General features: G+C 42.6%; 1 protein-coding gene across 5 annotated transcripts in view; it reads left to right on the forward strand.

The window, feature by feature from the left end:
* The window catches only part of arhgef49 (Rho guanine nucleotide exchange factor 49), a 562,666-nt gene that overhangs the window by 411,791 nt on the left and 138,121 nt on the right, over positions 1 to 12,754 (forward strand). For 3 of the 5 annotated variants that reach the window (XM_073046112.1, XM_073046111.1, XM_073046110.1), the window contains one exon: positions 11,192 to 11,354. In XM_073046112.1, the coding sequence (XP_072902213.1) occupies positions 11,192 to 11,354 (163 nt within the window). Of the gene's footprint in view, positions 1 to 10,655; positions 10,949 to 11,191; positions 11,355 to 12,754 lie in introns of those variants that run through there. The other 2 variants (XM_073046114.1, XM_073046113.1) reach the window with 2 other exon arrangements.

Consider the following 12,754-nt stretch of genomic DNA (forward strand, 5'->3'; position numbering starts at 1 on the left):
GCAAGCAGGCTTTTTCCACTGAGGGTAGGGGAGAAAAAAACCAGAGGACATGGGTTAAGGGTGAAGGGGGAAAAGTTTAAAGGGAACATGGGGGGGGGGGGGCTTCTTCACACAGAGAGTGATGGGAGTGTGGAATGAGCTGCCAGATGAAGTGGTAAATGCAGGCTCACTTTTAACATTTAAGAAAAACTTGGACAGGTACATGGATGAGGGACTATGAATTAAGAAGAGGGACGCCTCACGTCTTAATAAGCTGGTAAGGAAGGAGGGCTCTGTCGTGGGCAAAGTACTGGAGAGTTTAACATCGGTAGCTGAGCGAAGGGCGCTGAGTAGGCTATGGTCAATTATGGAAAACTCTGAACATCCTCTACATAGCACCATCCAGAGACAGAGAAGCAGTTTCAGCGACAGGTTACTATCGATGCAATGCTCCTCAGACAGGATGAAGAGGTCAATACTCCCCAATGCCATTAGGCTTTACAATTCAACCGCCAGGACTTAAGAACTTTTTAAAAGCTATTATTAATGCTTTTTGAGATAGTGATTTAGATGTATATCATATTTTTTACTGAGTTAAGTATTGTATGTAATTAGTTTTGCTACAACAAGTGTATGGGACATTGGAAAAAAGTTGAATTTCCCCATGGGGATGAATAAAGTATCTATCTATCTATCTATCTATCTATCTATCTATCTATCTATCTATGAGAGGTGTATGGAGCGATATGGCCCAGGTGCAGGTCAGTGGGACTAGGCAGAAAAATGGTTTGGCACAGCCAAGAAGGGCCAAAAGGCCTGTTTCTGTGCTGTAAAGTTCAATGGTTCTATGGTTCTAACTAAACTAATCCCTTCTGCCCTATACTTTGTTTCTATCCCTCCATTCTTGGCATATCCAAGTGCCTATTTAAGAACCTCTTACGCACCTCTATTGTATTAAACTCCATCATCCTTGACAGCGCATTCCAGGTACCAAGCACTCTATATGTAAGAAAACTTGCCCCACTCATCTCCTTTGAAATTACCCCCTCTTACCTTAAATGCATGCCCTCTGGTATTAGACCTTTTAACCCTCAGAGAAAGATGTTGTCTATCTACTCTATCTATGCTGCTCATAATCGTTTAATCTTCTATTTGGCTCATTGACTTTAAGTGCTGAAAACTGGGAGGCATAGGTTTAAGGAAGAGGGGAGGATCATTTAAAGGAGGCATAGATTGCACGGACAGCCAGAAACCTTTTTCCCAAACAAAAGTGGCTAATACAAGGGGGCATAATTATAAGATGATTGGAGGAAAGTATAGGGGAGATGTCAGACATAAATTCTTTACATAGAGAACAGTGGGTGCATGGGTGATGGTAGAGGCAGACATCTAGATAGGTCATGGTAGTGTTCAGTTAGGTCAAACTGGAGAACTCGTCTAGTGAGACATAATGGGTACAATTGAGAAATAAGAAAGGTAGGACCACATTAATGGGTTTATATTATAGACCACTCAACTGTCTGGGAGATGTAGAGGAACACATTTGTAGAGAGATCGCAGACTGTTGCAAGAAACTTAAGGTTGTGATAGTAGGTGATTTTAACTTTACACATATTGACTGGGGCTCCCATACTGTAAAAGAACTAGATGGGATAGAGTTTAACACGTGTTCGGGTAAGTTTCTTTAATTGGTATGTAGAAGTCCTGACAAGAGAGTGTGCAATACTTGATCTGTTACTGGGGAACGAGACAGGGCAGGTGACAGAGGTTTGTGTTGGGGAACACTGTGCATCCAGTGATCATAATGCCATTAGTTTCAAAGTACAGTAAATATGGAAAAAGATAGGTCTGGTTGAGATTGGGTTGAGATTCTAAATTGCAGATAAGACAATTCTAATGGCATCAGACAGACTAATGTCAAGTGTGGATTGGGACAGGCTGTTTTCTGGCAAAGGTGTATTTGGTAAGTGGGAGACCTTCAAAAGTGAAATTTTGAGTGTATAAAGCTTGTACATGCCTGTCAAAATAAAAGGTAAAGATAACAGGTTTAGAGAACCTTGGTTTTCAAAAGATATTGCAGCCCTGATTAAGGAAAAAAGGAGGTGCACAGTAGGGATAGGCAGGTGGGATCAAATGAGGTATTTGAGGAGTGTAAAAATGTGAGAGAACACTTCAGAAAGAAATCAGCAGGACTAAAAGAAGACATGAGGTTGCCCTAGCAGACAAAGTGAAGGATAGTCTTAAAAGATTCTACAGATATGTTAAAAGCAAAAAGATTACAAGGGGCAACTGGTCCGCTGGAAGATTAGAGTGATAATCTATGCATTGAGCCAAAAGAGATGGGAGAGATCTTAAATGGATTTTGTGCATCTGTACATACTCGGACACGGACACAGAGTCTGTAGAAATGAGGCAAAGCAGCTGCAAGCTCATGGACCCTCCACAGGTTACAGAGGAGGAGGTGTTGGCTATCTTGAGGCAAATTAAGGAATTTGGGAGGCAAGTGCAGAAATTGCAGATGCCCTGGCAGAGATAATCAAATCATCAGTGACAGGTGAAGTACCAGAAGATTGGAATACAGCTAATGTTGTTCTACTGTTTAAGAAAGGCTGTAAGGATAAACTGGGAAATTATAGACCAGTGAGCCTGACATCAGAAGTGAGAATGTTTTTGGAAAAAATTCAAAGAGACCAGATATATGAGTATTTGGTTAGATAGGGACTGATTAGAGATAGTCAGCATGGATTTGCGCATGATAGGTAATTTCTAACCAATCTTATGAGTTTTTTGAGGAAGTTACAAAGAAAGTGGATGAAGGAAAGGCAGCAAATGTTGTCCACATCAGCTTTAGTAAGTCATTTGACAAGGTCCCACATGGGAGGTTGGTCAAGAAGTTGCTTGGCATTCAAGATAAGGTAGTAAATTGGATCAGACAATGGCTTTGTGGGAGAAGCCAGAGAGTGGGAATAAATGGTTGCCTCACTGACTGGAGGCCAATGACTACTGAAGTGCCTCAGGGATCGGTGCTGGTTCTGTTGTTGTTTGGCATCTATATCAATGATCTGGATGATAATGTGGTTAACTGGATCAGCAAATTTATGGATGACACCAAAACTGGGGTTGTAGTGGACAGTGAGAAAGACTATCATGGCTTGCATCGAGATCTGGACCAGCTGGAAAATTGGGCTGAAAAATGGCAGATGAATTTAATGCCGATTTTGCACTTCAGTAGGACCAACCAGGGTAGGATTTACACAGTGAACTGTAGGGCACTGAGGAATGTGGCAGAAAAAAGGGATCTGGGAATACAGGTCCATCATTCACTGAAAGTGGCAGCATAGGTAGATAGGGTTATAAAGAAAGCTCTTGGCACATTGGCCTTCATAAATCAAAGTTCTGAGTTCAGGAGATGAGATGTTATGTTGAAGTTGTATAAGACGTTGGTAAGGCCTAATTTGGAGTATCGTATTCAGTTTTGGTCACTATTTCTCAGAATGTAGAAGACTGAGGGGAAAATTTGATAGAGGTATACAAAATTATGAGGAGTAGAGACAGGGTAAATGCAAGCAGGCTTTTTCCACTGAGGTTGGGTGGGACTACAACTAGACATCATAGGTTAAAGGTGAAAGGTGAAAGGTTTAAGGAGAATATGAGAGGAAACCTTCACTCAATGTCGTAAGAGTGTAGAACAAGCTGCACGTGAGCTCTCAGATGTTGAAATAGAAACTGTATACACCACCTCTGCCGGCATCTCTTCCCATACTCTCATCAGCCTCTTGAGTGAAGAAATTCCCCATCATCTTCACCTTTAAAAATTCCTTGTGGGTAGAGTTAAGAAACTGCAAGGGGAACTGCCAAGACCCTGATGGGAGTTTTATACAGGCCTCCGAACAGTAGCCAGGATGCGGGCTACAAATGACAATGAGAGATAGAAAAACCTTGTCAAAAGCACATTGTTACCATAGTCCTGGGGGACTTCAATATGCAGGTAGATTAGGAAGATCAGGTTGGTGCTGAATTCCAAGGGAGAGAATTTGTAGAATTTGTCTATAAGTTAGCTTTTTAGAGCAGTTTATAGTTGAGCCGACTAGGGGTTCAGCTATTCTTGATTGAGTGTTGTGTAATGAACCAGATTTGATTAGGGAGTTTAAGGTAAAGGAACCCTTAGGAGCCTGTGATCATAATATCATAGAATTCACCCTGCAGTTTGAGAGGGAGGAGTTAAAGTCAGATGTATCCGTATAACAGTGGAAAAAAGGGAATTACAGAGGCAGAAGTTGATTTGAATTGAATACCAACAGGGCTGACAGCAGAGTAGCAATGGCTGGAGTTTCTGGGAACAAGGCACAGAATAGATACATCCCAAAGAAGATGAAGTATTTTAAAGGCAGGATGATGCAAGCGTGGCTGACAAGGGAAGCCAAGGCCAACATAAAAACAAAAGAAAGGGTATATAATGGAGCAAAAATTAATGGGAAGACTTTAAAATCCAACAGAAGGCAATTGAAAAAGCTGTAAGGGGGGAAAAGGTGAAATATGAAGGTAAACTAGCCAATAATAAAAAAAACCAAAAGTTTTTTTCAGATATATAAAGAGTAAAAGAGAGGTAAGAATAGATATTGGACCACTGGAAAATGACACAGGAGAGGTAGTAATGAGGAAAAAAATGGTGGTCAAACAAAATCAGTATTTTGCATCAGTCTTCACTGTGGAACACACAAGTAGAATGCTGGATGTTTGAGAGAGTCAGGGAACAGAGTGAATGTAGTTGTTATCAATAGGGGAAGGTGCTTGGGAAACAGAAAGGTCTGAAGGTAGACACGTCAGCTGGACCAGATAGACCAGATAGACCAAGGGTTCTGAAGGAAGTCGCTGAAGAGATTGTGGAGGCATTAGTAATGATCTTTCAAGAATCAATTGAGTTTCCAGTTCTGGAGAACTGGAAAATTGCAAATGTCACTCCACATTTCAAGAAGTGAGAAAGGCAAAATAAAGAAAATGATAAGCCAGTTAGCCTGACCTCAGTAGTTGGGAAGATCTTGGAGTCAATCATTAAGTATGTTCTTTCGGGTGTTTGGAGACACATGATAAAATAGGCCAAAGTCAGCATGGTTTCCTGAAGGGAAAATCTTGCCTGACAAATCTGTTAGAATTCTTTGAGGAAATTACAAGTAGGATGACAAAGGAGAAACTTGGACTTTCAGAAGGTCTTTGACAAGGTGCCGCACATGAGGCTGCTTAACAAGGTAAGAGCCCACGTTATTACAGAACAGATATTAGCTTGGAAATTCAAATTCAATAGGTTTCAATGAGATCTTCCCTCAATAGAAACACAGAAGACCTACAGCACAATACAGGCCCTTCGGCCCACAAAGTTGTGCCGAACATGTCCCTACCTTAGAAATTACTAGGCTTACCTATAGCCCTCTATTTTTTCTTCTAAGTTCTAGTGAATGCAGCCTCCAGTTGCACGCAAATAATCAGTTAATGAATTCGGCACAAAGTTCTGCTGGATGTGGTGGGCCAAAGGGCCCATTTCTCACACTATTCTATGACGTTATAAATTTATCAGTCTCTCTTCTGAATGCCATCCGAGGATCCAGGAAAAGAGGCTTCCATTTTCCTTTCATCCATGTTCCTATATGAATTTCTATTGTGTTCCTAATGCACCTGCCTCTACCACCACCCATGGCAGCACATTTCAAGCACCCCCCCCCCCCCCCCACCCGCTCTCTGCTGGAAAAATGTACCTCTGACCTCCCCCTATACTTCCCTCAAATCACCTTAAAATTATGTCCTCATATTATTCAATTCCATTCTGGGAAAAAGGTGCTGGCTGTCCACTCTATCAATGCCACTTCTTGGCCTCTATTAAGTCATGAATCATCGTTCTTTGCTACAAAGTGAAAAGCCCTAGTTCACTCAATATATAAGACATGCTCTCTCATCCAGGCAGCATCCTGGTAAATCTCCTCTGCAACCCCTCTAAAATCTTCCACATCCTTCCGACAGTAAGGGAGTTACAGAGGCATGAGAGAGGAGCTTTCCCAGGTGGATTGGAGAATACTGGCGGGAATGGCGACAGAGCAGACATGGCTGAAGTTCGTGGGAATAGTTCACAAGGCGCAGGATAGATAAGTCCCACAAAGGAAGAAGTTCTCAAATGGCAACCGAGGCTGACAAGGGAAATTAAGGACTGCATAAAAGCCAAGGAAAGGGCATAAAAGGTAGCAAAAGTGAGTGGGAAATTGGATGATTGGGAAGCTTTTAAAATCTAATGAAAGGCGAACAAAAAAGCTCTAAGAAGGGAAAAGATGAGATAGTAGGGCAAAACTAGCCAATATTATAAAGCAGGTTACTGAAAGTTTTTTTTGTCAGTTATATAAAGAGTAAAAGGGAACCGAGAGTTGATATTGGACCACTGGAAAATGATGCTGCTGAGGTAGTAATGGGCGCAAAGAAATGGCAGATGAAGTTAATGGGTACTTTGCATCTGTCGTCACAGTGGAAGACAATAGCAGTGTGCCAGAGATCCGTGAGTGTCAGAGAGTAGGAGTGAGTGCCATTGCTATTACAAAAAAAAAGTGCTAGGCAAACTGAAAGGCCTTAAGGTGGATAAGTCACCTGGACCAGATGGACTACACCCCAGAGTCCTGAGAGAGGTTGCTGGGGAGATAACGAATACATTGGTCACCTTTCAAGAATCACTTGATTCTGACATTGTCCCGGAGGACTGGAAAATTGCAAACATCACTCCACTCTTTAAGAAGTGAGGAAGGCAAAAGAAAAGAAATTATAGGCCAGTTAGTCTATCCTCAGTGCTTGGGAAAATGCTTATTAAGGATGATGTTTTGGGGTACTTGGAGACTAATGATAAAATAAGCCAAAGTTAGCATGGTTTCTGTAAAGGGAAATCTTGCCTGACAAATCTGTTAGGGTTCTGTGAGGAAGTAACAAGCAGGGTGGACAAAGGAGAGGCAGTGAATGTCATTTACTTGGATTCAGAAGGCATTTGATAAGGTGCCACACATGAGGCTGCTTAATAAGATAAAATCATATGATGTTACTGGAAAGGTACAGGCATAGATAGAGGAATGGCTGACAGGCAGGAGGCAGTGAGTGGGAATAAAAGGGGCCTTTTCTGGTTGGCTGCTGGTGTTCCTCAGGGGTCAGTATTGGGACCGCTACTTTTCACATTGTTTGTCATTGATTTGGATAATGGAATTGATGGCTTTGTGGCAAAGTTTGCGAATGATACAAAGATAGGTGGAGGGGTAGTGCTGGGAAAGCAATGTGATTGCAGTTGGACTTAGACAAATTGGAAGAATGGGCAAAAAAATGGCAGATGGAATACAGTGTTGGGAAATGTATGATAATGTATTTTGGTAAAAGGAACAATAGTGCAGAGTATTATCTAAATGGGGAGAAGGTTCAAACATCAGAAGTGCAGAGGGACTTAGGAGTCCTTATGCAAGACTCCCAGAAGGTTAATTTACAGGTTGAGTCTGTGGCAAAGAAGGCAAATATAATGTTGGCATTTATTTCAAGCGGAATAGAATATAAAAGCAAGGAGATAATGTTGAGGCTTTATAAGACACTAGTCAGGATGCACTTGGAGTATTTTCAATAGTTTTGGGCCCCATATCTCAGAAAGGATGTATTGTCATTTGAGAGAGTCCAGAGGAGGTTCACGAGGATAATTCCAGGAATGAAGGGGTTAACATATGAGGAACATTTGATAGCTTTGGGCCTGTACTTAATGGAATTTAGAAGAATGTGGGGGATCTCATCGAAACCTACCAAATGTTGAAAGGACTAGATAGGGTGGATGTGGAGAGGATGTTTCTTATGCTGGGGGTATCCAGAACCAGAGGGCACAGCCCCAAAATTGAGCAACTACCTTTTAGAACAAAGGTAAAGAGGAATTTGTTTAGCCAAAGTGTAGTGAATCTGTGGAAAGCTTTGCCACAGACTGCTGTGAAGGCCAAGTCCGTGGGTATATTTAAAGCAGAAGGTGATAGTTTCCTGATCAGTCGGGCACCAAAGGATATGGCGAGAAGGCAGGTGTATGGGGTTGAATGGGATTTGTGATCAGCATGATGGAATGGTGGAGCAGACTTGATGGGCTGCATAGCCTAATTCTGCTCCTATGTCTTATGGTCTTATGTTCCTCTGGTGACCAGACTCAAACACAATACTCCAGATGTCATCTGACCGGGATTTTATAGAGAGCTTAAAACATCACAGCACAGTACAGGCCCTTCAGCTCATGATGCTGTGCCAACTTTTAACCTACTCTAAAATTAGTCTGCCGCTTCTCTCCTACTTATCACATTGCATCCTGCAACGTTTCCTCGTGGCTCTTGAACTCAACCCCCTGAATAACTCATTGGAGGTTGAGGCACTGATAGTTCCTGACAGCTGCACTAGCTATTCTTGTATCTAGTCATTAAAATCAATCGCACGGCCATTCGCTGACCGTATTTCCAAGCCCCCCTCCCCCTGCACTATTCCTGCTTCCCCATTAACACAGAGACCCGGACATCAGCAGCTGAAGTGACTGCACCCTGTGCCCCAGGGATACAGAGATATTGCTATGCTTTCAAATGCTGATTTAAGATGTCCGCTTAGATTTAATGCTTGAGGTCTTGCTCTTGTGTATCAAATTGACAACCTTGGTGCCCGAGGTGGTAGCAGTACTAATTGAGTAACTAACTTTAAATAGGCATGTGTACATACACGTGTTCACACACACACACATCACCAATGACCTCCAGTTCTAGTCTCTCCCAACCTCAATGCCTGCTTGCATTTACCCTATCTATAATCCTCATAATTTTGTACACTTCTATCAATTCTCCTCTCATTCTCCCATGCTCCAGGAAAAGAATCCTGGCCGATTCATGTCCATTCCCTGTAAATCATGTCCTGAAGTCTTGGTAAAACCCTTATAGATTTTCTCCATACTTTTTCAGTCTTATTGATATAACTCTTGTAGATATCAGTTAAACTCCAACTGGTCTGGCAGATTTTCCAGGTTATCGAATGGACTCTGGCTGCTGAAATTTCGAAGTTTGTAATTTTTTATCAAAGTAAATGTATGTCAACGTATACTATCCTAAGACTCATTTTCTTGCAGGCATTCACAGTAGAACAAAGAAATACCATAGAAACAATGAAAAACTACACACAGACCAACAAGTGACCAATGTGTAAAAGAAGACAAGTTGTGCAAATAGAAAATGAATAATTCTGAGAACATGATTTGTAGAGTCCTTGAAAACGAGTCTGTAGGTTATGGTGTGGTGAGTGAAGTTACTGATGGTTGTAAGATAATAGCTGTTTCTGATCCTAGTGATGTGGGACCTAAGGATCTGCACCTCATTCCCGATGGCAGCAACGAGAAGGGGGCCTGGCTTGGACAGTGGGGGTCCTTAATGGTGGATGCTGCTTTCTTATGGCAATGTTCCTTGTAGATGTGTTCAGTGGTGGGGAGGGCTTTTCCTGTGATAGACTGGGCTGTATCCACCAATTTCTGTAGGCTTTTCCATTGTTTTCTATTCCAATATAACTTAAAATTCCAGCTCACATTTAATACACCTGCCTTTAGATATTACAGAGCAGTATAAGTTTAGAGAGCACGGCAAGCAGTACTCTGGTTAGATTAAAGGGAGCCAAGCACTGGTGAGTTTAACAGGATCATGGAAAATAGTACACAGAGTTTACAGGATGTGTGGGAAACAGGGTGCAAGCGAATTTACAAAGAATAGAGGGAATGGGACACAGGTGAGTTCACAAGGAATGTGGGAAATGGGCCCCAGTGAGATCTTCAGCATAGAAACAAGTCCTTCGGCACATTGTTCTGTGCTAACCATCATGCCTCTCTTTATCGATTTCACTTGCCTGCTTTAATTGAATATACTCTATGCCCTGCTCATTCATGTACAGGTCAAGATATTTCTTAAATGCTTGTATATAAAAGGTTATCAGATTTTATGTATGAGTTCTTGATCCACAGTTCTCGCTTTACCAACTAGCAGTAGTTTCTCACACTAGATGCTGGAGGAGCTGCCGTCTTTTGTGTTTTGCTCCAGCTCACTTTCTAGGACTCTGCAACTCACATTCTCACTGTTAGTTATGTACTATTGGTATTTGTACGGTTTTTCTTTCTTTGCACATAGGTTGTTGTCAGTCTGTGTGTCGTTTTTCATTGATTTGAGTGTATTTCTTTGCCCTACGATGAATGCCGACAAGAAAATGAATCTCAGGGTAGTATATTGGTGAATATATGTACTTTGATAATAAATTCATGAGTTGCTCAAGATTTCCAGCATTTGCCAAATCTCGTTTGTAGATGTAGTTTCTCTCTGCCTATCCTAGTTCACCAGAAGATGTTGAAAACTTAAGTGATATTCCAAACATAACTTGGTTAAAAAAAATTCTAAGATGCACAGTCCGAGTTTGCATAATGGAGACATGAGATGCTGGAATCTGGAGTATGAAACACACTGGAAGAACCTGGCAGGTCAGGCAGCATCTGTACTGAGAGATGGCCCTTTCCAACCACCCCCTCCAACTGAATCCATCTGCCAATCATCCCAGTCCAACCCCTCCCTCTCACCAGTTTACACTGGCTACCTCCCCTCCTGTTCTAAATCTCCAACCGTAATGTTGAAGCCATTTCCCTCCAGCAGCTTGTTTATTTTTGCCCTAATTTGTGGGTTCACTGTGGTCCTCCGTGGGTACCTGTTGAGGAGATCTGGTGGATGAGAGTAGCTTCCCAGCACCAGACTTCACGGCTGGTGATCTGCTTAGACAAGTCCCCTTTAAGTGTTACCAGAGCAGACACAGCGATGAAAATCCTGGAGGTGACCGGAAAGGTGTCACACGCCGCATCTGTTTTCGACATCTCTGGGCATTAGCCCATGGAATACTCGCAAGGAAAATCACCAAATGTATGCAACACACTGTAAGTCCCTCAGTTCCACGTTATATTTCATTAAAATCGAATCACGTAGTGTGTAAGAGTAAAGAAGGACCTCGCCATCCACCTTATAGGCAAAGGTATTTAATTCCGTCATTTAGCAGGTACTGAAGCTTAAATCCGCGCGTGTTGAGTGTGGGAGTCACAACTGCGACTGGGGCTTCGACCACAAGTTAAATCTGGCGATAAGATTTTCATTTGATCCGTTTCTTCCGCTTCCTTTCACAGCTGCACTGCAGAACCCGCGGCCATCAAGCCGGCGCAGCTTCGGCAGCTGGATGACGTCACAATCAATGAACAGAACCGTCAATCAGGCCCAGTTTCCACGGCAACCCTCGACGGAAGCGCTCTGAAGGTAGTGGCGTCTGCTGGACCTCGCCAGGCGGACCGTGTAAATAAGCCAATTCTTTATCGCTCTTTACTGTGATCTGAACGCTAATGAATTAGCTCATGGGGCAAGGGATAGGACAGGGCTGTTTGTGCCTCATTCTTGCATCGTTGCAGACAAGTGAAATAATTCTGGTGGTTATTGATGACCTTTGGAGAGAGACAGCAATATGAGTTATATGGAAAGGTTGAATAGATTAGGATATATCGGAGAACGGGGGAGATTTGATGGGTACAGATTAGTGCAAACCGACTATTTTCCTCTGAGGTTAGGTGAGACTAGAATTAGAGGTCATGGGTTAGGGGTGAAAGGTGAATATTTAAGGGGACCATGAGCGGAACTTCTTCACTCAGAGGGCGGTGAGAGTGTGGAACGAACTGCCAATGGAAATGGGTTCGATTGGAGCAGTTAAGAGAAGTTTGAATGGATGGGAAGGGGGTGGAGGGAGGGTTAATAGGACGAGGCAGAATAACAGGTGGACATTGATTAGACCGGCCGAAGGGTCTGTTTCTGTGCTATTAGCGCTCTATGACTCGAGGAGCTTAGCGATGTGGCAGGTGAAAAAGGAGCAAGGTTTTGGCGCAGTTCCTTCCACCACCTGATAACCGTTTCAGAGAGTAACGTGAATGATCAAACTGCTATCGGTAAGTCAACCAACGACCCAGGCAGGAGGCAAGAGAAACAGTGTTGACAGTTTAAATTATGACGGGTGAACAGGAGTCAGAAGCTGCAGTCCAATTATGTTTGAGTGTTGTTTGTATGAAATGAAGGATTCTTGGAGTGAATTGCAAGCTGCAATCCAGTGGGAGAGAGCGGTTAGCATAATTGAATGGTCTGGTGCAAACGAAGCAGCAGCTGTGAGGTGACATGCTGAATTATTCCTTCAGCACGTTATTTGTTGCTCCAGATTCCAGCAGCTGCAGTTACATAATGCCTCCAAACTCCTGGAGAAACTCAACAGGTCAGGCAGCATTGGAGAAGGGAAATGGACAGGGTTTACCTGGACTGAAAGAGTAGAGTATATAGGGGTGAGCTGAAGGTGTGGAACAAGATCTGGCAGGTGAAGTGGATCTAGCTGAGGAGTGTGATAGACAGATAGAGGAGGGGAATGGTTTTACTCTAGACAAGGAATTTCATCACATCCCGCTGTATGAGGCTATCAGGTAGGAACTTGGAAGCGTAAATTGGGAACAAATGTTCTCCAGGAAATGTATGGAAGAAATGTGGTAAATGTTCAGGGGATATTTGCTTGGGGTTCTGTAGAGGTACGTTCCAATGAGACAGAAAGGATCGTAGGGTACAGGAACCGTGGTGTACAAAGGCTGTTGAAAATCTAGTCAAGAGGAAAAGAAAAGCTTAAGAAAGGTTCGAAAAACTAGGTAATGATAGAGATCTAGAAGATT

The sequence above is a fragment of the Hemitrygon akajei genome, chromosome 5 (genome assembly GCF_048418815.1).
Source record: "Hemitrygon akajei chromosome 5, sHemAka1.3, whole genome shotgun sequence".
NCBI lineage: Eukaryota > Metazoa > Chordata > Chondrichthyes > Myliobatiformes > Dasyatidae > Hemitrygon > Hemitrygon akajei.